The 25,059-nt window shown below is 44.8% G+C and overlaps 1 protein-coding gene across 1 annotated transcript in view; it reads left to right on the top strand.

The window, feature by feature from the left end:
• The window catches only part of LOC139553901 (brain-enriched guanylate kinase-associated protein-like), a 68,740-nt gene extending 44,692 nt beyond the window's left edge, over positions 1–24,048 (top strand). Inside the window, exons 5-7 of the mRNA XM_071366661.1 lie at positions 13,566–13,673; positions 14,398–14,481; positions 20,987–24,048. Of these exons, the coding sequence (XP_071222762.1) occupies positions 13,566–13,673; positions 14,398–14,481; positions 20,987–22,567 (1,773 nt within the window). The 3' untranslated portion in view covers positions 22,568–24,048. The remainder of the gene's footprint in view (positions 1–13,565; positions 13,674–14,397; positions 14,482–20,986) is intronic.
• Positions 24,049–25,059: the final 1,011 nt, after the last annotated feature.

The following is a 25,059-nucleotide window of genomic DNA, read 5'->3' as shown; positions in this document are numbered from 1 at the left end:
TTGGATGTATAAGGTTTGGTGGAGGTGGTGCTTAAAAGTGGGTGCGGAGTTTCAAGCAGAACGTTTTTGGAAAGGGGGTGGGGCTTTGGCTGAGTTTCTGTTTTAGGCTAGTGGAGACTTAGCTAGTCTCATTAGTGTATTTTCTCATGCATCTTCCCCAGAACCTAATCGAGCATATGATGCAATTATTCAAGATTTTTCGGGGGTTTCCGAGATTACACGCACTCAACCACCCGTCACACACACGCACACGCACACGCACACACACACACACACACACACACACACACACACACACACACACACACACACACACACACACACACACACACACACACACACACACACACACACACACACACACACGGTAATCCCTGGAGCTGGAACAGATTGGCTCTAGTGTGTGTGTGTGTGCTTCTACATAAATCATCTATAAGCATATGTCACACTCTAAATGGTGTCTAACGAGTGACATAACAATTCCCACTGTAGGGTGAATTGTCAAATGTGACATAACGCACTATGTATGTCTATACCCCATTTATAGAGTGTGACTTACGCTCATTAGATGATTTGTGAAGCCTTTATGTATGCTATATAAAACAGTTATAAGTTGTACTTTGTTTAAAGTAGGACCCATTATAACATAGGCATAATAACCAACAACAACTATCATGTTAAAAAAAAAACTATCCAAAAAACTATGATGAAAATGATAAGAGTAAGAACACCTAATAAGGGTTTATTGATTATTCCATACTCCTGCTGAATTGAGGTGGGGCGGTCTCTCTCAGTGATCGGCTACTGCATGTGGTCTGTGGTGTGAGATCTTAGATGAGAACTCCGGTATAAATCGATCGAAACACACGCAGTCTCATGGTGAGAGGCCCCTCTCAAAGTAGTTACATGATCAGAGACGCAGCGCAATCAATGTCCAAAGTGATTGTCCTGCCATGGAACCTTGTTAGAAAACTCTTACTACTCCTATCTCCCCAGTCGAGAGCTCCCCTTCCCCATTCGTTCCCCCTTCAGACACCGAAGACAATGTCATTACTGTTCAAGATGAGTCCGCAGCCACGCTACAGGTCCATATTTAAGACGTATCATGATTAAAACTATATTTTTTTTTTTTATCTCATCAGAACAGAAATTTGAGTCACCGTGGCTCCCTATCTGTGAGGACGTTTTAATAGAAGACGACCGTGTGTGAAATTAATTTATTTTCACAATCACCTCTTCTTAGATGATTAAAGACAAAGTGATTTCCTCAGGCAACTGTTCGTACAGAAGATAGTGATTTGACAAGTTCTAAAAGTACGGCCATCAAAGCACAACCAACACACAACGTTGTCTCAACGTTGATTCCAGCCATCCCTATTTGTGGGCTACATGTTTTGTATTCTATCCATTGGTGCTGAGGTATAAGACTGCATGACCGATTTTGAACATTGATCTAAGAAAACTCTATAATTTACACCAATTCTATAGTGTTTGTGTATTATTCGTTGTTTCTTCACCCATCGCTTAGCCTGGCTTTTTGTACGGTCTGAGTAATCCTCATTGCATTGTCATACGGAGAAAAGACAAGAGCCGAAAAATGAATCACAAATCGTATTCTGTCACGCACACTTCTTTTGTATTCCAGTCGTGAAATTATTGGTGGTTGGCTTTTCAAAAGAATAGTCTGTCTAGCGACCTTGGTGTAACTAATCACTGTTCATGACAGGAAATAGTGAAGGATTTCCTCAGAAGCCTCATTCTGATTGTCATTCCTTTTTTATGTCTCGCAAATTGTATTTTCAAGGGGGAAATATTTATAGAGCAGGAAATGGTCTTAGATAGACACTGCGAGAAAATAGGGTCAATCAGATCAAACATGCAATTAAAAAGTTCTGAGCAGAAACCAAGAAAGGTCATTCAAAAAAATACAAACCAAACAATTGAACCAACACACTAAGAAGAGAATATAGAATAGAGAATATAGTGTGAGCGGGTTGTCCGAAAGTGTTTACATTATTTTATGTAGCGACAGGAGTTGTTTCTAAACGTGTTACCTGACTAGGGCCCAGAGATTTTCCTGGTCAAGTCACATGGTCGGGGAACAATGGCCCTATTTGCGTGGAATGCAGCCCTCCCTGGCTGTGGTGACTGTAATGTTGACAAGAGGATTCTTCACCATTGCTACTCCCCCTTTTGGGACGGCCCTTTGGAAAATCAGATCACGCCTCCATTCTGCCCCCCCCCCCCCCCCTTCTATAGGCAGACACTTAAACAGGAAGTACCCGTAACAATGACTGTTCAATATTGGTCTGACCAATCGGAATCTATGCTTCAAGATTGTGATATGTTCCGGGTTGCCTCTGAGAATAATATTGACGTATACACTTACTCGGTGACTAAGTTCACCAGGAAGTGCATAGAAGATGTTGTTACCACTGTGACAATTATAACTTATTCAATCCAAAAAACGTGGATAGATGGCAGCATTCTCACAAAACTGAAAGCACAAACACCGCAATTTAACCACGGCAAAGTGACTGGGAACATGGACGAGTACAAACAGTCCCGCTATGACCTCCATAAGGCAAACAGACAGGCAAAACAGTGGAGTCACAATTCAACAGCTCAGACATGAGACGTATGTGGCAGGGACCGATGCGGGCCACCGCCACTCACGAGGACTGTGAGCTCTTGTTCTCCGTGGCTGACGTGAGTAACACATTTAAGAGTGTTAACCCTCGCAAGGTTGCCGGCACAGACAGCATCTATAGCCGCGTCCTCAGAGCATGTGCAGACCAGCTGGCTGGAGTGTTTACAGACATATTCTATCTCTCCCCATCCCAGTTCCTGAACCCAAGAAAGCAAAGGTAACTGAACTAAATTACTATCGCCCCGTAACGCTCACTTCTGTCATCATGAAGCGATTTGAGAGGCAAGTTAAGGATCATATCACCTCCACCTTACCTGACAGCCAAGACCCACTACAATTTGCATACCGCCCCAACAGATCCACGCTGATGCAATTGCCATCACACTGTACACAGCCCTATCCCATCTTGACAAGAGGAATACCTATGTAAGAATGCTGTTCAGACAACAGCTCAGCCTTCAATACCATAGTACAATCCAAGCTCATCACTAAGCTCCGGGCCCTGGGTCTGAACTCTGCCCTGTGCTACTGGGTCCTGGACTTCATGACGGGCCAACCCCAGGTGGTGAAGGTAGGCTACAACTGCTCCGCTATGCTGATCCTCAACAAGGGGGGCCCCACAAGGGTGCGTCCTCAGCCCCCTCCTGTACTCCCAGTTCACTCATGACTGCATGGTCTCTTTCTCCATCATCAAGTTTGCAGATGACACAACAGTGGTAGGCCTGATTACCAACAAAGACGAGTTAGCATACAGGGAGGAGGTGAGGGCCCTGCCGGAGTGGTGCCAGGAAAATAACCTCTCCCTCAACAACAGCAAAATGAAGGAGCTGATCTTAATCTTCAGGAGACAGCAAAAGGAACACGCCCCATCCACATCAATGGGCCGCATTGGAGAGGGTGAAAAGCTGCAAATTCCTCTGTGTTCACATTACCGACAACCTGAAATGGTCAATCCACACAACAGCAACAGCGCCTCTTCAACCTCATGCCGCTGAAGGAATTTTTCTTGGCCCCTAAGACCCTCATAAACGTCTACACATGCACCATTGAGAGCATCCTGTTGGGCTTTATCACCGCCCAGTACGGCAACTGCACCGTCAATAACCGCAGGGCTCTCCAGAGGGTGGTGTGGTTAGCCGGGGGCACACTGCCTGCCCTCCAGGACATCTACAGCACCCGGTGTCACAGGAAGGCCAAAAAGATCATCAAGGATTTCAGCCACCCAAGCCACGGCCTGTTCACCCCACATCCATCTAGAAGGTGGAGACAGCACAGGTGCATCAAAGCTGGGATCGAGAGACGGAAAAACAGATTCTATCTCCAAGCCATCAGACTGTTAAATAGTCATTTTTCAACAACTATGTAAAAGGTATTGTAAACAAACTATAGTTTTGGCAAGTCGGTTAGGACATCTACTTGGTGCATGACACAAGTAATTTTCCCAACAATTGTTCACAGACAGATTATTTTCACTTATCATTCACTGTATCACAATTCCAGTGGGTCAGAAGTTTACATACACTAAGTTGACTGTGCCTGTGCATGGCTTTAGAAGCTTCTGATAGGCTAATTGACATAATTTGAGTCAATTGGAGGTGTACCTGTGGATGTATTTCAAGGCCTACCTTCAAACTCAGTGGCACTTTGCTTGACATCATGGGAAAATCATAGAAGTCAGCCAAGGCCTTGCCATAAAAAAGCCAGTGTGGCCAAGGAGGCCTTCAGACCTGACTCAGTTACACCAGCTCTGTCAGGAGGAATGGGCCAATATTCACACAGCTTATTGTGGGAAGCTTGTGGAAGGCTACCCAAAACGTTTGACCCAAGTTAAACAAACAATTTAAAGGCAATGCTACCAAATACTAATTGAGTGTATGTAAACTTCTGACCCACTGGGAATGTGATGAAAGAAATTAAAGCTGAAATAAATCATTCTCTCTACTATTATTCTTACATTTCACATTCTTAAAATAAAGTGGTGATCCTAACTGACCTAAGACTGTGCTCCAAAAGAGGAAAGAACTCACCCATGAAAGCTTCCAGAGCGCTTGGGGACATTGCTTACATCTGCTATGACAGCCTCATTGTCCACCCTCCCTCCCAAAAGCCTGGAAGGGATGAGAGAGCCAAGCCTATGGGTTCGTAGCTTCAACCCCAAAGCACACACACACACTTACGCACACTTACAACTGATTAATGGACTGCTGAATGTTTGTTTTCTATCTTGCGTTGTTTGCTCTTTACCATATTACGTCAATCTCTGAGAAGCTACAAAGGAAATGGCTAAAAATAGCCCATAGTAATATATGTAGCCTTAGAAATAAGGTTCATGAAATCGATTACTTGCTAACATCAGATAACACTAGTACATTAACCATTTCTGAGACTAATTTACATAATCCCTTTGATGATACAGCAGAAGCAATACAAGGATATAACATCTATAGAAGAGACAGTAATGCTTATGGGGGAGGTGTTTCTGTATATATTCAGAGCCATATCCCTGTAATGCTTAGAGAAGATCTCATGTCAAGCATTATTAAATTGTTGTGGTTGCAGGTTCACCTGCCTCATCTAAAGCCTATTATTTTGGGGTGCTGCCGTAGGCCACCAAATGCTAACAGTCAGTATTTAAATAATGTGTGTGAAATGCTTGATCGTATATGTGTGTCATGATCGTTATAATAAGTGGACCAAAGCGCAGCGTGATCTGGGTTCCACATCTTTTTATTACTAAGTGAAACTCACAGCAAAACAGCTATTTCAGCTATTTCTCTATAAACAAATTAACAACAGACTTTCAGCATGCTTATAGAGAAGGGCATTCAACATGTACTGCACTGAAACAAATGACTGATGATTGGTTGAAAGAAATTGATAATAAGAGTATTGTGGGAGCTGCACTGCTAGATTTCAGTGCAGCCTTTGATATTATTGACCATAACTTGTTTTAGAAAAACATTACACTACCGGTCAAAAGTTTTATAACACCTACTCATTCAAGGGTTTTTCTTTACTTGTACTATTTTCTACATTGTAGAATAATAGTGAAGACATCAAAACTATGAAATAACACATATGGAATCATGTAGTAACCAAAAAAGTGTTAAACAAATCAAAATATACGTTATATTTTAGATTCTTCAAATAGCCACCTTTTTTCTTGATGACAGCTTTGCACATGCTTGGCATTCTCTCAACCAGCTTAATGAGGTAGTCACCTGGAATGCATTTCAATTAACATGTGTGCCTTCTTAAAAGTTAATTTGGTCTAGTGCTGCATCATAGGTCTAGTGCTGCAAAGAAAGATCTAGTTATGCTGCAGCTGGCCCAGAACAGAGCGTCACGTCTTGCTCTTCATTGTAATCAGAGGGCTAATATTAATACTATGCATACTAGTCTCTCTTGGCTAAGAGTTGAGGAAAGACTGACTGCATCACTTCTTGTTTTTATAAGAAGCATTCATGTGTTGGAAATTCCAAATTGTCTGCATAGTCAACTTATACACAGCACTGACACACACACTTACTCAACCAGACATGCCACCTGGGGTCTTTTCACAGTCCCCAGGTCCATAACAAATTGAAGGAAACGTACAATATTATACAGAGCCATGAGTTTATGGAACTCCCTTCCATCTCATATCGCACAAGTGAACTGCAAACCTGGTTTCAAAAAACAAAGAAAGCAACACCTCACGGCACAACGCCAAACCCCCATGTGACCTACTTGTTGTGTGTATGTACTGACATGTATGGGTACACACACACTACATGTTAATGTTTTTACATTTATGTAAATTGTAGTATTTTGTCTGTAATGTTTTTTTCCGTTATGTGTCGGACCCCAGTCATACTAGCTGTCGCAATTGGGGATCCTAATAAATACAATCAAATGAGATGCAGTTCCGTTCTGTTGTATTGTGCCGTTATTTGTCTGTTTGCGGCCCGTCTGTTAGTTTGCACGATTCTTCCCAATCTCCTTCGACCTCTCTCATCAATGGGCTGTTTTCACCGACAGGACTGCCACAGACTGGACGTTTTTTGTTTGTCGCACCATTCTCAGTAAACCCTAGACATGAACAATAATTGAATGCCTTGATGCCTGTCTGCCTGCTTTATATAGCAAGCCAAGGCCATGTGACTCACTGTCTGTAGGAGCGATTCATTTTTGTGAAAGGGGATGTGTACCTAATAAACTGTCCGGTGAGTGTATACTCCAGACTCTGACATTGCTCATTCTAATATTTCTTAACTTCTTTAGGGTTTGCGTGTATTGTTAGGTATTACTGCACTGTTGGAGCTAGGAACATAAGCAATTCGCTACAACCGCGATAACATCTTCAAAAATATGTGTACGCAATACAACTTGATTTAATTCGATTTTGAACCAAGCCAGCAGCACGCTGAAGCCGGCCAGCAGCACGCTGAACCCGGCCAGCAGCACACTGAAGCTGGCCAGCAGCACGCTGAAGCCGGCCAGCAGCACGCTGAACCCGGCCAGCAGCACGCTGAAGCCGGCCAGCAGCACGCTGAAGCCGGCCAGCAGCACGCTGAAGCCGGCCAGCAGCACGCTGAATCATGTTGTGGGGATGTTTTTCAGCTGCAGGGACTGGGAGACTAGTCAGGCTTGAGGCTGAATGGGCAAGAAAAAAGATTGAAGTGCCTTTGAACAGGGTATGGTAGTAGGTGCCAGGCGCAACGGTTTGTGTCAAGAACTGCAACGCTGTTGGGGTTTTCATGCTCAGCAGTTTCCCGAAAAGATATCCAGCCAACTTGACACAGCAGTGTTCCAACAGTTGTCTCAAGTTGGCTGGTTGGCTGGTGCTCACTAAAAATCATTCTTTAACCTGTCTCTTCTCCTTCATCTACACTGATTGAAGTGGATTTTACAAGTGACTTCAATGGAGTCAATATAGGCCAGCATCCCTGTGGAATGCTTTCGACACCTTGTAAAGTCCATGGCCCGATGGAATTGAGGCTGTTCTGATTAAGGGTGTGTGTGTGCTTTCCTAGACCTCGACTAAGCAGGCAGCTCCCGGCCCTACTCACACTGCAGTGGGTGGTTCAGAGGCACTTCATCCATAATAACAGTTCTCATCAGTGTGCGTTGCATTTCTGCCATGCTCACTAGTATGCCAGAAGAGCATGTTTTCTGAGTCACAGATTTCTCAAGGTGCCATTCACTGTGTTCTCATTAGTCAAAGCTTTTCAAAGAAAACAAAGCATCATTCTGCTTTGTTCAGCAAATAAGTCACATGCTAGTTGAGTTTCCATTGTATTGATGTTGCTACTCGAGGTGCCAAAGATATCAGAGAGGATTTGATGATTTGCTGAAATGTTTGACTCGATCTTCTTAAATCATTCCTTTGTTTTTTTCCCCCTGAGCGTCTTGTTCGTCTTCCCGTCTTCCCATTTGACCTACCAGCATGCCTTACCCCTCATCCATTAACTGGGCTTGTTGTCTATTGATGGAAATATCTCAAACAGCTATCAAACTGGACCTAGATAAAGATATGAACTTCTTCAAAAAATACTGTCTCTCACCCTAAGAATTGAAATTGTGCCAAAAGGGGAAAATAAAATCTAAAGAAAACCTACTGTTCACTTGAAGCACATCAAACTTTTATTTAAATGGCTTTTATGTCACATATGGCCAGCCCTCTCCTTTAGGGACTTGTAGACAAAATATTTTACTGATTGATGGTTTAAAACTTTAGGGCAGGTGGTTATTTATGAGATGGTTGGAAATCCTTTTTCTTAAGGTTAGAAATTGTCGTTTTTCACAGAAGCCTATATAATCTTGTGTTTTTCTCTCCCCTTCCCCAACTTGGGGTGGCAGGTAGCCTAGTGGTTAGAGCATTGGACTAGTAACCAAAAGATTGCTAGATCAAATCTGCAACCAACTGACAAGGTAAAAATATGTTGTTCTGCCCCTGAACAAGGCAGTAAACCCACTGTTCCTATGCCATCATTGTAAATAAGAATTTGTTCTTAACTGACTTGCCTAGTTAAATAAACTAAAAATGTCCCTTTCCCCTTCTCCAACTTCAGTGTTTGTTGGCCTGGAGAAGATAGCAGCTCAGCGGAGACAGACAGCCTAAACGGCATAGGGAAATCACGATACTGCAGTCATTCACAAACCAGTTTATTTCTCACCCAACACACATTTGTACTTATTATACCCTCTCCTCTCAAAATCATTACAGGAAAACAGAACCCGGAAGTCAGACAAAGAACCGACCTTGTTTATCTTACTATTCCATTAGAATGTTACATCATATGGCGAGAGGAATCAATACCCGTTGGGTTTGTGCGAAACAGGGTACCATTTTGATTTGAAAGGTTGTCATGGAAACCACTTCGCCCAATCCTGCGGCAGTGGTTGGATGGGAAGGTGAGGGGAAACGTCTAATTGCCCTGTGCTCTGACCCTAGTAACAGTAGGTCACAATTCGTGTCAATGGGACCTTCGGCATCGGTATATTGTACAGTAGGAAATGGAGCAGGACACGAGCCAATCTAGGAGTCATTCTCGCTTCATTGTCACCCACGGAGCGTTCTATTCAGCAGAGAGGACAAAATGTAACCTTGGTCATTACAAATTGTTTGGTTGTTACCTTAGTCTATTCAGAGCCAATCTGAATGTAGATACAATAGCAATTTACGAGTGAGGTTGGGTGTTATCTATTCTCATCGTGTTTCCTCATCTCACGGTTTACGCAAGGAATGGCTGACTCAGATTTGATTAAAATGGCGGTGCATGATCCGTTTGTCAATCTGATGTCAAGAGATAAAAGTTTTCATTGTTCCCTTGGGAGTGTAATATATAAATAAACCCACTGAAAAACACAGTTTAGCTCCAAATTGACAAGAATATCACAAGTGAGGGAGATAGATTACATCTGCATGTCAGAATACAATCTTTCAATATTCATCTATAAACCCAGTAGTATTCTGGATTTGTCATATATGAGGGATTCCAAGGAAGCAGGAGCGGAAAATATTTTGGGTATTAGGTTGTTATGGCAATTTTCACATAAAAACCGAATTGGGAGGAAGGATGTTTGTAAAGCTTTTTAGATTTGTATGACAAATCAATTTTGAGAAAATCATGATGAAAGTGGACATTTTAGGCCCTTTTTAGATACAGAGAGTGCACAATTTTGATCATGAAAAGTTATTAATAAACAAATTAGGCACATTCGGGCAGTCCTGATACAACATTTTGAACAGAAATGCATTGGTTTTTTATTTGTATTATCTTTTACCAGATCTATTGTGTTATATTCTCCTACATTCCTTTCACATTTGAAAATGTTAACCTCTTAGAGGTTATTGTGAAAATGTGTATTTCAGAATCTAGACATATTCCATATGTTAGAGCACACTATAAGGAGGATAATGACACCAAGATGTTGTCTGTATCATGTACGGTTCACAGATCATAGGGTCTTACAGGAGGCATGTATAGGTCTAAAAAGGGCCTACAATTGCCAATTTCATCATGATTTTCTCAAAAATACAGTAGTTTGTGATGGGCTTCGGGGGACCCCTACAAGCTAATAAGCAGTCATTCTGACTGCAACATTCTAACAGTATTATTACTACATTTCAGATACGCAAAAAAAATAATAATTTGGTTATGTTTATGAAGGCCTTGGGTAACAGAATACGATTTGTATTTTATTTTAAATAACACAATAGCATTTTCATTAGTTAATGTTACTGTAGGCTACATGTAAAAACAAAACAATTCAACGGTTCAATCAATTTTATTTGTGGAGTGTCTTTGTTAGAATTATGAAACCGAATGCATATGTTAGGAACACGGTAACGCACGGTCAAGACACGTGTTCAAATTATGAAAACATCAGTAGCCTAAACAACATTATAAGCGCCAAGTGGTCTTGATAAATAGTGAAACTCAGCACGAAAGCAATAATGGCATTATGATGAATATACAGTGGGTATAGAAAGTCACCACCCTCTTTCAAAATGTTCACCATTTGTGGCCTAACAGCCTGAAATGAAAACACATAAAATGATACTTTTTCCGGCATTATTTACACACAGCCCTGTTCTTCATTCACAATTAGTGATTACATAATAAGGCTTCCGTCGCTCATCAACTCACCCATTCTCCCCATTCATTTATTTAATCTGTTGTTATACAGTGCCTTAGGAAAGTATTCAGACCCCTTGACTTTTTCCACGTTTTGATACGTTACAGGCTTATTCTAATGGATTAAAAAAAATATCCTAAGCAATCTACACAATCTACCCAATCTACACAATCTACCCATAATGACAAAGTGATAAACAGTTTTGTAGAAATGTTTGCAAATGTATTAAAAGAAAAAAAAAACAGAAATACCTTATTTATATAAGTATTTTGACCCTTTGCATTGAGACTCGAAATTGAGCTCATGTCCATCCTGTTGCCATTGATCATCCTTGAGATGTTTCTACAACTTGATTGGAGTCTACCTGTGGTAAATTCAATTGATTGGACATAATTTGGAAAGGCACACACCTGTCTTTATAAGGTCCCACAGTTGACAGTGCATGTCAGAGCAAAAACCAAGCCATGAGGTAGAAGGATTTGTCTGTAGAGCTCCGAGACGGGATTGTGTTGAGGCACAGATCGGGGGAAGGGTACCAAGTTCTTAATTGGAAGACGTTTGGAATCATCAAGAATCTTCCTAGAGCTGGCCGCCCGGCCAAACTCAGCAATAGGGAGGTGACCAAGAATCCGATGGAGCTCCGAGACACGTCTGGAAGAAACCTGTCACCATCCCTACGGTGAAGCATGGTGGTGGAAGCATCATGCTGTGGGGATGTTTTTCAGCAACACGAACTGGAAGAAGAATCAGGATCGAGGGAAAGATGAACAGAGCAAAGTATAGAGAGATCACTGATGAAAACCTGTTCCAGAGTGCTCCGGACCTTAGACCGGGGTGAAGGTTCACCTTCCCAAAGGACAACAACCCAAAGCACACAACCAAGACAACGCAGGAGTGGCTTCGGGAATAGTCTCTGAATGTCCTTGAGTGGCCCAGCCAGAGCCCGGACTTAACCCCAATCTAACATCTCTGGAGAGTCCTGAAAATAGCTGTGCAGCAATGCTCCCCATCCAACCTGACAGAGCTTGAGAGGATCTGCAGAGAAGAATGAGTTAAACTCTCCAAATACAGGTGTGCCAAGCTTGTAGCCTCATTCCCAAGAAGACTCAATGCTGTAATCACTGCCAAAGGTGCTTCAACAAAGTACTGAGTAAAGGATCTGAATACTTATGTAAATGTGATATTTCAGTTTTTTTTATTTTTATAAATTAGCCAAAAATTATAAAAACCTGTTTTTGCTTTGTCATAATGTGTGTAGATTGATGAGGGGGAAAAACTATTGAATCAATTTCTGAATAAAGCTGTAATGTAACAAAATGTGGAAAAAGTCAAGGGGTCTGAATACCCTCCGAAGGCACTGTATGTGTGAAATTAGTTTCAATATAGTTTATGTTCACTTTCGAGGCAATTATCGTGGAAATTATTAGCTGTACACTGCACTTTCAACTGACGGAAGAACGAGCGGAGCAAGCCCTACTGTCAGGAGAAGGAGCGGAGCAAGCCCTACTGTCGGGAGAAGGAGCGGAGCAAGCCCTACTGTCAGGAGAAGGAGCGGAGCAAGCCCTACTGTCGGGAGAAGGAGCGGAGCAAGCCCTACTGTCGGGAGAAGGAGCGGAGCAAGCCCTACTGTCGGGAGAAGGAGCGGAGCAAGCCCTACTGTCGGGAGAAGGAGCGGAGCAAGCCCTACTGTCGAGAGAAGGAGCCGAGCAAGCCCTACTGTCGAGAGAAGGAGCCGAGCAAGCCCTACTGTCGGGAGAAGGAGCGGAGCAAGCCCTACTGTCGGGAGAAGGAGCGGAGCAAGCCCTACTGTCGGGAGAAGGAGCGGAGCAAGCCCTACTGTCGGGAGAAGGAGCGGAGCAAGCCCTACTGTCGGGAGAAGGAGCGGAGCAAGCCCTACTGTCGGGAGAAGGAGCGGAGCAAGCCCTACTGTCGGGAGAAGGAGCGGAGCAAGCCCTACTGTCAGGAGGAGGAGCGGAGCAAGCCCTACTGTCGGGAGAAGGAGCGGAGCAAGCCCTACTGTCGGGAGAAGGAGCGGAGCAAGCCCTACTGTCGGTGAAATATGATTACAATGTGGAACGTCATAGGAATGAATGAGACTGCCAAAGACCAACCAGAGTGAAATATGATTACAATGTGGAACGTCATAGGAATGAATGAGACTGCCAAAGCAACATCCCAGAGCTGATTAATAAGAGGCTTACAGAATGGATTTGGATATCAATACCAACCTATTGCTCAAACTGACATTAATTGACTTCTATTTAATTTATCTCCCACCCCTGTATTTCAAAACAAAACAACTATGACTATTGTCCGTCGGGAACTTGATGATGCATCTTTTGTCAAATCCTGCCACACAACAGGATGTTGAAAATGATTGGGTGAGGGGAGAAAGCATCTAGTAACCGTTTAGTGTTTGAGGCTAAATCACAGGAAATACTAACGTGTCAGGTTTCGGGGTCAAAAAATGACAGTCGCTGCAACCGCAATACAAGAAGCTTAAATTTCTCAGGACTCCAAGATTGCTACTTTCTCTCACCCTGGCAGCGTAATTGATTTGATATGGGCACTGGCCAATGTAATCTTCCTTTAATTACGACCTGCTACTGGCAGAAAAAGAGCGTGAACACTGGCTGGCTGGCTGACTGGCTGCTCTCCACCTCTTCTCTCATTTGCTTTCTCCTGCTTTCCTTTGACTTTCTCTTCCTCTCCTTTCATTTCCCCTTCCTGGTATCTCAATTCCTAATTTCCTCTCTTTCTCTCCTCTTTCCACCTCTCCTCTCTGATTTAGTCCCAGCACCATGAGGATGAGAAAAGAGCGCTGAGTCGAGAGATCATCGTCCTCAACAATCACCTCATGGAGGCCAAGATCACCATTGAAAAGCTCAGAGAGGACAATGTGAGTATATAGCCAGCCATTGTGCAAAATCCTTACTTCATGAGTTTTTGAAGTGATTCACTGAAAAAAACTACACACCCAATTAGACCAAAGCCTGGTGATGGCCTTGCCAACCGTGCCAACTCTAACATGAACATAAAAATCTCATAGTACATTTTCATCATCACAACTTCTTCATTCTTTAAATGAATAGAGTAAGATGTACAGCAGTGACCCTCAAATCAATAGGTGCCTGATCAGAAAAACTAGCACCATTTTTTTCTGGGCGGATGGATTTGTTCGGTAATTGATAGTGTGTTTGTTCCTTTGATTGTGTTCTCCCTAAGTGGAGGCTTGCCTTGTGAGACCCTCAACTTTAAATGGAAGTCAACTTTTGTGGTTGTCACAAGAGACTTGAGGGGGAAGAACAGATAAAGACTAGTAGTCAATTTGTAATATCATTTTTGGGGACATTATTTTTTGTTTGTCGAGCATTGGTGTGTACGCGAACGCCACATGCTGAAATTACTGTTTGGTCCCATTCTACTCTGACGTACAAATACCATGCAATTACATGGAATTTACATGTATTTCTATATTTAATATAACTGCAAAGCAATTATTGTAGTAACCTATTTGAAATAGATTTAGGTCAGTTACTCCCCATTAAAATTAATACTGTTCTTAAGTCTGCATGGCACCCCAACCTATGACTCAACAACAGTGTCCATCTTTCCCATGCCAGGACCTGTACAGAAAGGACTGTAACCTGGCAACACAGCTCCTACAGTGCTCCAAGTCACACCGCAGAGCCCACAAGCTGTCTGAGGTGAGTTCTCATCTACACCCACTCACCGCTAACAAACAGCCCTGTCTCAAATGCTGTTCTGTCAGGCTCTTGATGGCCACTTAATTCTCCCCCTGTTGATTTGACCATACAACTGAGCACAACAGAGGACAAACTGTCTCCAACAACATCTAGTCCACACAAAGGGGAATTAGGAAGTGAAGCATGAGCGAAAAATCCTCATAAATTCTCTTAGAAATGCCTCACAGACATGGGCCGATTTTTTCAACGTAATGCCACGCATATATGGGCCAAGTAGCAATGCTGCTACGGAATGAAATTGAAGGAGTAATTGAAATACAGTAAGATACCAGGGACCACAGCGGTTGTTATCGATTGACTCATTCAGCTGTCCATAATCACACTCATATTTTCATACTGAAATAACAGTGATTGTTTTTTGAAAGCACATCCCTCCAAGTCAACTGAAAGTGAGACGCAGCACTAGTAATGAATGTCAATGACCAATTCCAGAGCATTGACGAATCCGTGAAAAAAAAATGGAGCGGTGAATATAGCTGAGCGCGATCAAAGGGATCGCTGCGTGATTCTCATTGGGACTTAACGCTGCTAATTACCAGCCAGATGAATTGATCGGTGTGCAGATGAGCCACTCAGGAAAGCTGCTGAACACGGGATGTTGGAGGCGCGTGTTAACCCTGCAGTCTCACCTGCTTCCCCACTCCGTTCTCAATGGGGTAGGCAGGCTGCTAAAAATACAGCTGGAGTCGGAAGTTTACATACACTTAGGTTGGAGTCATTAAAACTCGTTTTTCAACCACTCCACACATTTCTTGTTAACAAGTCGGTTAGGACATCTACTTTGTGCATGACACAAGTGATTTTTCCAACAATTCTTTACAGACAGATTATTTCACTTCTAATTCACTGTATCACAATTCCAGTGGGTCGAAAGTTTACATACACTAAGTTGACTGTGTCTTTAAACAGCTTGGAAAATTTCAGAAAATGATGTCATGGCTTTAGAAGCTTCTGATAGGCTAATTGACATCCTTTAAGTCAATTGGAGGTGTACCTGTGGATGTATTACAATGCCTATCTTCAAAATCAGTGCCTCTTTGCTTGACATCATGGGAAAATCAAAAGAAATCAGCCAAGGCCTCAGAAAAAAATTGTAGACCTCCACAAGTATGGTTCATCCTTGGGAGCAATTTCCAAATGCCTGAAGGTACCACGTTCATCTGTACAAACGATAGTATGCAAGTATAAACACCATGGGACCACGCAGCCGTCATACCGCTCAGGAAGGAGACGCGTTCTGTCTCCTAGAGATGAATGTACTTTGGTGCGAAAAGTGCAAATCAATCCCAGAACAACAGCAAAGGACACTTGTGAATATGCTGGAGGAAATAGGTACAAAAGTATCTATATCCACAGTAAAACGAGTCCTAAATCGACATAACCTGAAAGGCCGCTCAGCAAGGAAGAAGCCACTGCTCCTAAACCACCCCAAAAAAACAGACTAAGGTTATGTTTGGAGGAAAAAGGGAGAGGCTTGCAAGCCGAAGAACACCGTCCTAACCGTGAAGCACCTGGGTGGCAGCATCTTGTTGTGGGGGTGCTTTGCTGCAGGAGGACTGATGTACTTCACAAAATAGATGGCTTCATGAGGATGGAAAATTATGTGGATATATTGAAGCAACATCTCAAGACATCAGTCAGGAAGTTAAAGCTTGGTCACAAATGGGTCATCCAAATGGACAATGGCCCCAAGCATTCTTCCACAGTTGTGGTAAAATGGCTTAAGGACAACAAAGTCAAGGTATTGGAGTGGCCATCGCAAAGCCCTGACCTCAATCCTATAGAAAATTTGTGGGCAAAACTGAAAAAGCATGTACGAGCAAGGAGGCCTACAAACCTGACTCAGTTACAAATTCACCCAACTTATTGTGGGAAGCTTGTGGAAGGCTACCCAAAACGTTTGACCCAAGTTAAACAATTTAAAGGCAATGCTATCAAATACTAATTGAGTGTATGTAAACTTCTGACCCACAGGGAATGTGATGAAAGAAATAAAAGCTGAATAAATAATTCTCTCTACTATTATTCTGACATTTCACATTCTTAAAATAAAGTGGTGATTCTAAATGACCTAAAACAGGTACATTTTACTATGATTTAATGTCAGGAATTGTGAAAAACTGAGTTTAAATGTATTTGGCAAAGGTGTACGTAATCTTCCGACTTCAACTGTTGCTCCGTACTTTTAAAACAACAATGGTATTTTTCTGCCGAGCATCTATTGTCAACCAAAAAGCAACATTGGGTACTTCATCTTTTTCTCTCTTCGTTTTTTACCTGTAGCTCTGTGTTTGATAGTGGAGGGACAAAAGGGAAGGGAAGCGACAGGAGACACAGAGAGCAGGGGAAAGGAGACACAGGGAGCAGGGGAGAGGAGACACAGGGAGCTGGGGAGAGGAGACACAGGGAGCTGGGGAGAGGAGACACAGAGAGCTGGGGAGAGGAGACACAGGGAGCGGGGGAGAGGAGACACAGGGAGCAGGGGAGAGGAGACACAGAGAGCTGGGGAGAGGAGACACAAAGAGCTGGGGAGAGGAGACACAGAGAGCTGGGGAGAGGAGACACAGAGAGCGGGGGAGAGGAGACACAAAGAGCTGGGGAGAGGAGACACAGGGAGCAGGGGAGAGGAGACAGAGAGCGGGGGAGAGGAGACACAGAGAGCAGGGGAGAGGAGACACAGAGAGCTGGGGAGAGGAGACACAGAGAGCTGGGGAGAGGAGACACAGAGAGCGGGGGAGAGGAGACACAAAGAGCTGGGGAGAGGAGACACAGAGAGCTGGGGAGAGGAGACACAGAGAGCGGGGGAGAGGAGACACAAAGAGCTGGGGAGAGGAGACACAGAGAGCTGGGGAGAGGAGACACAGGGAGCTGGGGAGAGGAGACACAGGGAGCAGGGGAGAGGAGACACAGGGAGCAGGGGAGAGGAGACACAGGGAGCAGGGGAGAGGAGACACAGGGAGCAGGGGAGAGGAGACAGAGAGTGGGGGAGAGGAGACACAGAGAGCATGGGAGAGGAGACACAGAGAGCAGGGGGAGAGGAGACAGAGAGTGGGGGAGAGGAGACACAGAGAGCAGGGGGAGAGGAGACACAGAGAGTGGGGGAGAGGAGACACAGAGAGCTGGGGAGAGGAGACACAGAGAGCAGGGGAGAGGAGACAGAGAGCTGGGGAGAGGAGACACAGAGAGCTGGGGAGAGGAGACACAGAGAGCGGGGGAGAGGAGACAGAGAGTGGGGGAGAGGAGACACAGAGAGCTGGGGAGAGGAGACACAGAGAGCGGGGGAGAGGAGACACAGAGAGCGGGGGAGAGGAGACAGAGAGCGGGGGAGAGGAGACACAGAGAGCAGGGGAGAGGAGACACAGAGAGCTGGGGAGAGGAGACACAGAGAGCTGGGGAGAGGAGACACAGAGAGCGGGGGAGAGGAGACACAAAGAGCTGGGGAGAGGAGACACAGAGAGCTGGGGAGAGGAGACACAGAGAGCGGGGGAGAGGAGACACAAAGAGCTGGGGAGAGGAGACACAGAGAGCTGGGGAGAGGAGACACAGGGAGCTGGGGAGAGGAGACACAGGGAGCAGGGGAGAGGAGACACAGGGAGCAGGGGAGAGGAGACACAGGGAGCAGGGGAGAGGAGACACAGGGAGCAGGGGAGAGGAGACAGAGAGTGGGGGAGAGGAGACACAGAGAGCATGGGAGAGGAGACACAGAGAGCAGGGGGAGAGGAGACAGAGAGTGGGGGAGAGGAGACACAGAGAGCAGGGGGAGAGGAGACACAGAGAGTGGGGGAGAGGAGACACAGAGAGCTGGGGAGAGGAGACACAGAGAGCTGGGGAGAGGAGACACAGAGAGCAGGGGAGAGGAGACAGAGAGCTGGGGAGAGGAGACACAGAGAGCTGGGGAGAGGAGACACAGAGAGCGGGGGAGAGGAGACAGAGAGTGGGGGAGAGGAGACACAGAGAGCTGGGGAGAGGAGACACAGAGAGCGGGGGAGAGGAGACACAGAGAGCGGGGGAGAGGAGACAGAGAGTGGGGGAGAGGAGACACAGAGAGCTGGGGAGAGGAGACACAGAGAGCTGGGGAGAGGAGACACAGAGAGCGGGGGAGAGGAGACACAGAGAGCGGGGGAGAGGAGACAGAGAGTGGGGGAGAGGAGACACAGAGAGCATGGGGGAGGAGAAGAGAGACACCCCCCCACAGAAACAATCTCCATTTCTCCCTGACCCCCAATGCTGTAATTTACTGAAGAGAAAATTAGAAGGAAGACCAGCCTATAATTTACAGGACTTTTGTTCTTCTTGTGGCTGTCCAGTCAATACAAGGGGAGTTGTATGTCCTGTTAGCAGAGGGGACAGTTGTTTGTACTGTTAGCAGAGGGGACAGTTGTACGTAATGTTAGCAGAGGGGACAGTTGTATGTCCTGTTAGCAGAGGGGACAGTTGTATGTCCTGTTAGCAGAGGGGACAGTTGTATGTACTGTTAGCAGAGGGGACAGTTGTATGTAATGTTAGCAGAGGGGACAGTTGTATGTACTGTTAGCAGAGGGGACAGTTGTATGTCCTGTTAGCAGAGGGGACAGTTGTATGTCCTGTTAGCAGAGGGGACAGTTGTATGTACTGTTAGCAGAGGGGACAGTTGTATGTACTGTTAGCAGAGGGGACAGTTGTTTGTACTGTTAGCAGAGGGGACAGTTGTATGTCCTGTTAGCAGAGGGGACAGTTGTACGTACTGTTAGCAGAGGGGACAGTTGTATGTACTGTTAGCAGAGGGGACAGTTGTACGTACTGTTAGCAGAGGGGACAGTTGTACGTAATGTTAGCAGAGGGGACAGTTGTATGTACTGTTAGCAGAGGGGACAGTTGTACGTACTGTTAGCAGAGGGGACAGTTGTACGTACTGTTAGCAGAGGGGACAGTTGTATGTAATGTTAGCAGAGGGGACAGTTGTATGTACTGTTAGCAGAGGGGACAGTTGTATGTCCTGTTAGCAGAGGATACAGTTGTATGTAATGTTAGCAGAGGGTACAGTTGTACGTACTGTTAGCAGAGGGGACAGTTGTACGTACTGTTAGCAGAGGGGACAGTTGTATGTAATGTTAGCAGAGGGGACAGTTGTATGTCCTGTTAGCAGAGGGGACAGTTGTATGTACTGTTAGCAGAGGGGACAGTCGTATGTACTGTTAGCAGAGGAGGGAGTTGTATGTCCTGTTAGCAGAGGGGACAGTTGTATGTACTGTTAGCAGAGGGGACAGTTGTATGTCCTGTTAGCAGAGGAGGGAGTTGTATGTACTGTTAGCAGAGGGGACAGTTGTATGTCCTGTTAGCAGAGGGGACAGTTGTATGTACTGTTAGCAGAGGGGACAGTTGTATGTACTGTTAGCAGAGGGGACAGTTGTATGTCCTGTTAGCAGAGGGGACAGTTGTATGTCCTGTTAGCAGAGGGGACAGTTGTATGTACTGTTAGCAGAGGGGACAGTCGTATGTCCTGTTAGCAGAGGGGACAGTTGTATGTCCTGTTAGCAGAGGGGACAGTTGTATGTACTGTTAGCAGAGGGGACAGTCGTATGTACTGTTAGCAGAGGAGGGAGTTGTATGTCCTGTTAGCAGAGGGGACAGTTGTATGTACTGTTAGCAGAGGGGACAGTTGTATGTCCTGTTAGCAGAGGGGACAGTTGTATGTCCTGTTAGCAGAGGGGACAGTTGTATGTCCTGTTAGCAGAGGGGACAGTTGTATGTACTGTTAGCAGAGGGGACAGTTGTATGTCCTGTTAGCAGAGTGGACAGTTGTATGTCCTGTTAGCAGTGTGTGTGTGTGTGTGTGTGTGTGTGTGTGTGTGTGTGTGTGTGTGTGTGTGTGTGTGTGTGTGTGTGTGTGTGTGTGTGTGTGTGTGTGTGTGTGTGTGTGTGTGTGTGTGTGTGTGTGTGTGTGTGTGTGTGTGTGTGCGTGTGTATTGATGTACCCGTGTCCATGCTGGTGAATGTAACCTAAAACTCAGCGAAGTTAACAACTGAGCTATAAGAAGTAAAGCTCCTAAATAAAGCCCAGGAGCGGAGGGCTTGTGAAAGTCCCACCGGGTCGCCGAGCTGGACTGAGTAAACACACGAGAATAAATTACTTCTCTAAACTCAAACTCTAGATTGGAGCCTAGGGAACAGCGTTGATAAAACAGCTGTGAGGATAAAACTCTCCATAATGGCGAGTTTGTGAATATGTATGGGGAGATATGATAGTGGTTGTCAGACAGCATGGTCAATTAAGGAATGTTTCGTTGTCGATAAAGTTTTGCTGGAAAAATCTCTGAAATGTTACTTTGTTAGAGTAGTAGTCCTCCTTTCTGTTATTTATTGCTGTAATTTCTGAATCAACTTCTCTTCAATGAACTCCCATTTATTCATGTTTGTCTATCCATGTCTTTCTCCTCAACGCCCCTTTCTACTTCTCTCTCTCCAGCTGCCCATTGACTTCCAGGAGCGGGTGAGCTCCCACATGGAGAAGCAAGGCCGTGGCGTCACCATGGCGCTGTGCCACTCGCCCTACTCCGACGCTGTGCCCACCGCCGTCATAGCCAAGGTGCTAGAGAAGCCGGAGCCGGGCAGCAGCTGCCCCAACACCCGTTCGCCCAGCCCCCAGCCATTGGAGGATGAGGGCCATGACCATAACTTTGTGCCCTCTAGCGTGGGCGGCGGCACCGAAAGCCTCCGGCGCCGCACAGCGTACCGCACATCGGACCTCTACTGCAGCGACACGGCCCTCTACTGCCCCGAGCGCTGGCAGGAGCGCAGACAGAGCGTGGACGTCCATGCCCGCCCCATGGGTCTCCTTCTCCAGGCCCAGAACTCCACAGACTCCAACCCCGAGGAGGAAGCCTTCCATTCGGGTAACTTCTCCCATCACGGGGCCCCCTCCTTCCATGGAGAGTTTGCTGTGGGCTCCTTGAGGGCCACTAGCTCCTACTCCAGCTTCAGCCAGGCATCGGAAGACGAGAAGGGCGGGGAAGGCTGCGGCGGTGGACCCAGCAGCACCATGTCCTCCTCCCACCATGGGCTCTACATGGACTGGCGGGATGGAGGTTACGGCGAGCGAAAGAGCACCTCATCCTATGAGAAGGACAGCCCTCCTGGCCACAGCGTCTTCCCCAAGTCCCACAGCTTCCAGCACATGGCAATGCCGCCTTCCCCCAGCCCTGCGAAAGGCGGCGGTGGCTCTTCACCGGCATACGTATGCACAGCATCCTGCGGCTACAGTGAGCCGTACCACTCGCCGCTCAACGCATCGTCACACAGCGTGGGCTCAGCCCAGGGAGGAGGAGGACCCCGGGGTGCGGAGCGCTCCGATAGTCAGGCCAGCATGGTCAGCATGGGTGCCCCCACCGAGGAGGAACTGACTGGACGCTGGAGGCAGCTGAGCGTAGAGGACATCAACTCGTACTCTTTCAACCGCAACCCGGGCCGTGTGTCTCCCTACAGCTTCTCCGAGCAGCACTTTGCCATGGGCCCGGCCAAGATTAAACTGGGGCCTCTCTACAGCAGCTTCCAGGAGGGGGACGACAACGTCTTCCTCCACAGCCATGTGCTGGACCAGTGCTTGGCTGCTGCCGCCGGTGGTGGCCTCTCACCCAGCCCCAGTCCCAGTCCCAAACACCCCAGCCTGGGCCTGCGGGGCAAGCCGGACAATCCCCCGCCCCTGTACAGAGCCAAGGTAGACAGCCAGGACTCAGAGTGCAGCCTGCAGTTCCTCTCAGGGAGCCTTAAGGATAAGGAGAGCGGGGCTGCTGGAGCGGCAGGGGGGAGCATGAACAAGGAATACGTGGACGTGAGCCCCAACAGCTCAGCTGAGTCCTTACACCACCAAAGCTCCCTGGAAGCCTCCAGTCTGCAGCACTACCAGAGGGAGAGAATGAGGCCCAGCCCTAGCCCGGCACTTCCCAAAAAGAGTTCTCAACAATACCAAAAATTTGGAAGCACAGGAACAGGACTGAGCAGGAAGGACAGTCTGACCAAGGCCCAGCTGTACGGCACCCTCCTGAATTGAACCGCTCGGTAACACTTTACTTAGACCTGACAGGTATAATGCATTATGATGCAGTTATAATGCATTGTAAGACTTGTCATAAGCACGTATGACCCCATTATAAATTCTTAATATTATCTCAATGACTAAATGATAGCAATTTTGAAAATGTGTTTCATAAAAGGACTTAACAAACTGTAAACCTTGTAATAAGACATGAAAGCTCAAACGTGCTTACAACAAGCAATAAAGCATTATACCTGCCGGCTTGAAGTAGTGTATCCAACAGCTTCTCCTATTATGCATGATGATTGTGTAGGTCTCCATGTTTCCTGTGGCAAACACACAGTTGGTGTGGATGTGAGATGTTCTTGTAATCCTGCGAAGGCACGTTTCAAGCTGTATGAGAAGCTACACAGCTGTTGTTGTTGTTTTGGCTGTTTGTTTATGTCATGATACGGTGTAGTTATCAGAGATAAGAGCCACTAGATTTCCGTACCGTTTCTTACAGTATATCATCCCTTAGTCTCTCAGACAGCCATTCAGAAAGCTCAAAGCTATTTTGTGGAAGGCTCATAAGTCAAATTATCCCTTAACAATGACAGTATTGAGGCGGTAACTACTGTACATACACTATTAGCATTTGAAGTATGTCAGTAAAACATGCCATTTAGTACCAAGCACATTGGTATCCTTTAGTACCAAGCACATTGGTATCCTTTAGTACCAAGCATAACACGTCCCATTCATTTGGACAACAGACTGACTATTAGAACTTCATTAGCATGGCATAACACCAACTAAAGGCTATCCATTATGTATATGATGTCCTGCTTCCAAGGCCTCATTTTCTCATGGACAAACGGCATGTTAATTATGCATATACAGTATGAATGGACTGGTTCTTCTAGGCAGCAAGTCATGGATAGCTCCTGAACATTAGAGAGGCACTACAGAAAGAACTGTTTATTTCTCTCACTCAATTAGCATATTGATACTTAGGAGGAACACGTCTGAAAAATGAATTCGGGCATGTATTGGAATTAGATAAATCAAAGGCAGATTTAAAATACATATACTGTCGGTAACACAATATCAAAGACATAGTATACATGTAAATACAACAACTGTAAAGTTGGTGGCGCAGTATGGGGTATTTTCCTGCCAATAATACTAACAATATAAAGGAATATATTTACAATATGATTGGCAGGAAAGTACCCCCACAGAGCAGACATTGACAAGAGATAAATTATTTTAAAAGTTGCACAGCAGGTTGTCCAATATTCCATGTATCCAGGCTAGTGTTACTCTGTATGAATATTACATAGCAATTTGGCCCAAAGCACCCAACGTTTTAATGCCCAAATTGGAAAAAAGCATGAATTCAAATGTTGTTGCTTGAATTCATGAATACCCAACAACTAGTAAGTACATTTAGCCTTAATTCTGTTCAGTAGCTAGTCTACTCCTTTACTACAATTCTGACAGTGGTGTGTGTATATATATATATATATATATATATATATATATATATATATATATATATATATATATATATATATATATATATATATATATATATGTGTGTGTGTGTATGTATGTATATGTATACAGTGCCTATAGAAAGTCTACAACCCCCCTTGGATTTCATCACATTTTATTGTCTTACAAAGTGTCATTAAAAATGATTTAATTGTATTTTTTTGGTCAACAATCCACACAAAATACTCTCATCTCAAAAGTGTTTTTTGTTGTTGTTGATTAATGATTTTTTTTTAAATAATAATATACCTTGATTGATAAGTATTCACCCCCCCTCTGAGTCAATACGTGATAGAAATACCTTTGGCAGTGATTACAGTTGTGAGTCTTCTTGGGTCTCATAAGAGCATTGCATACCTGGATTGTGCAATATTTGCACATTATTATTTTCTAAATCCTTCGAGCTCTGTCATGGTGTTAGGTATCATTGCTAGAAAACCATTTTCAAGTCTTGCCATAGATTTTCCAAAACTGTATTCCTTCGCTGTGTTTTTGTAGTTGTTGCAATATTACTTTAGTGCCTTGATGCATATATATGCATGTATTGGAATATTTTTTTTCTATATATTTGTATTCTTTATTTTTCCCTTTCATTTAGAGTTGAAATCGGAAGTTTACATACACTTAGGTTGGAGTCATTAAAACTCGTTTTTCAACCACTCCACAAATTTCTTGTTAAAAAACTATAGTTTTGGCAAGTCGGTTAGGAAATCTACTTTGTGCATGACACAAGTGATTTTTCCAACAATTGTTTACAGACAGATTATTTCACATATAATTCTCTGTATCACAATTCCAGTGGGTCAGAGGTTTACATGCACTAAGTTGACTTTGCCTATAAACAGCTTGGAAAATTCCAGAAAATTATGTCATGGCTTTAGAAGCTTCTGATAGGCTAATTGACATCCTTTGAGTCAATTGGAGGTGAACCTGTTGATGTATTTCAAGGCCTACCTTCAAACTCAGTG

Source organism: Salvelinus alpinus, chromosome 25 (assembly GCF_045679555.1).
Source record: "Salvelinus alpinus chromosome 25, SLU_Salpinus.1, whole genome shotgun sequence".
In the NCBI taxonomy this organism is placed as follows: Eukaryota; Metazoa; Chordata; class Actinopteri; order Salmoniformes; family Salmonidae; genus Salvelinus; species Salvelinus alpinus.
The sequence above is the reverse complement of the archived record's forward strand: the minus strand, read 5'-3'. Positions and strand labels throughout refer to the sequence as shown.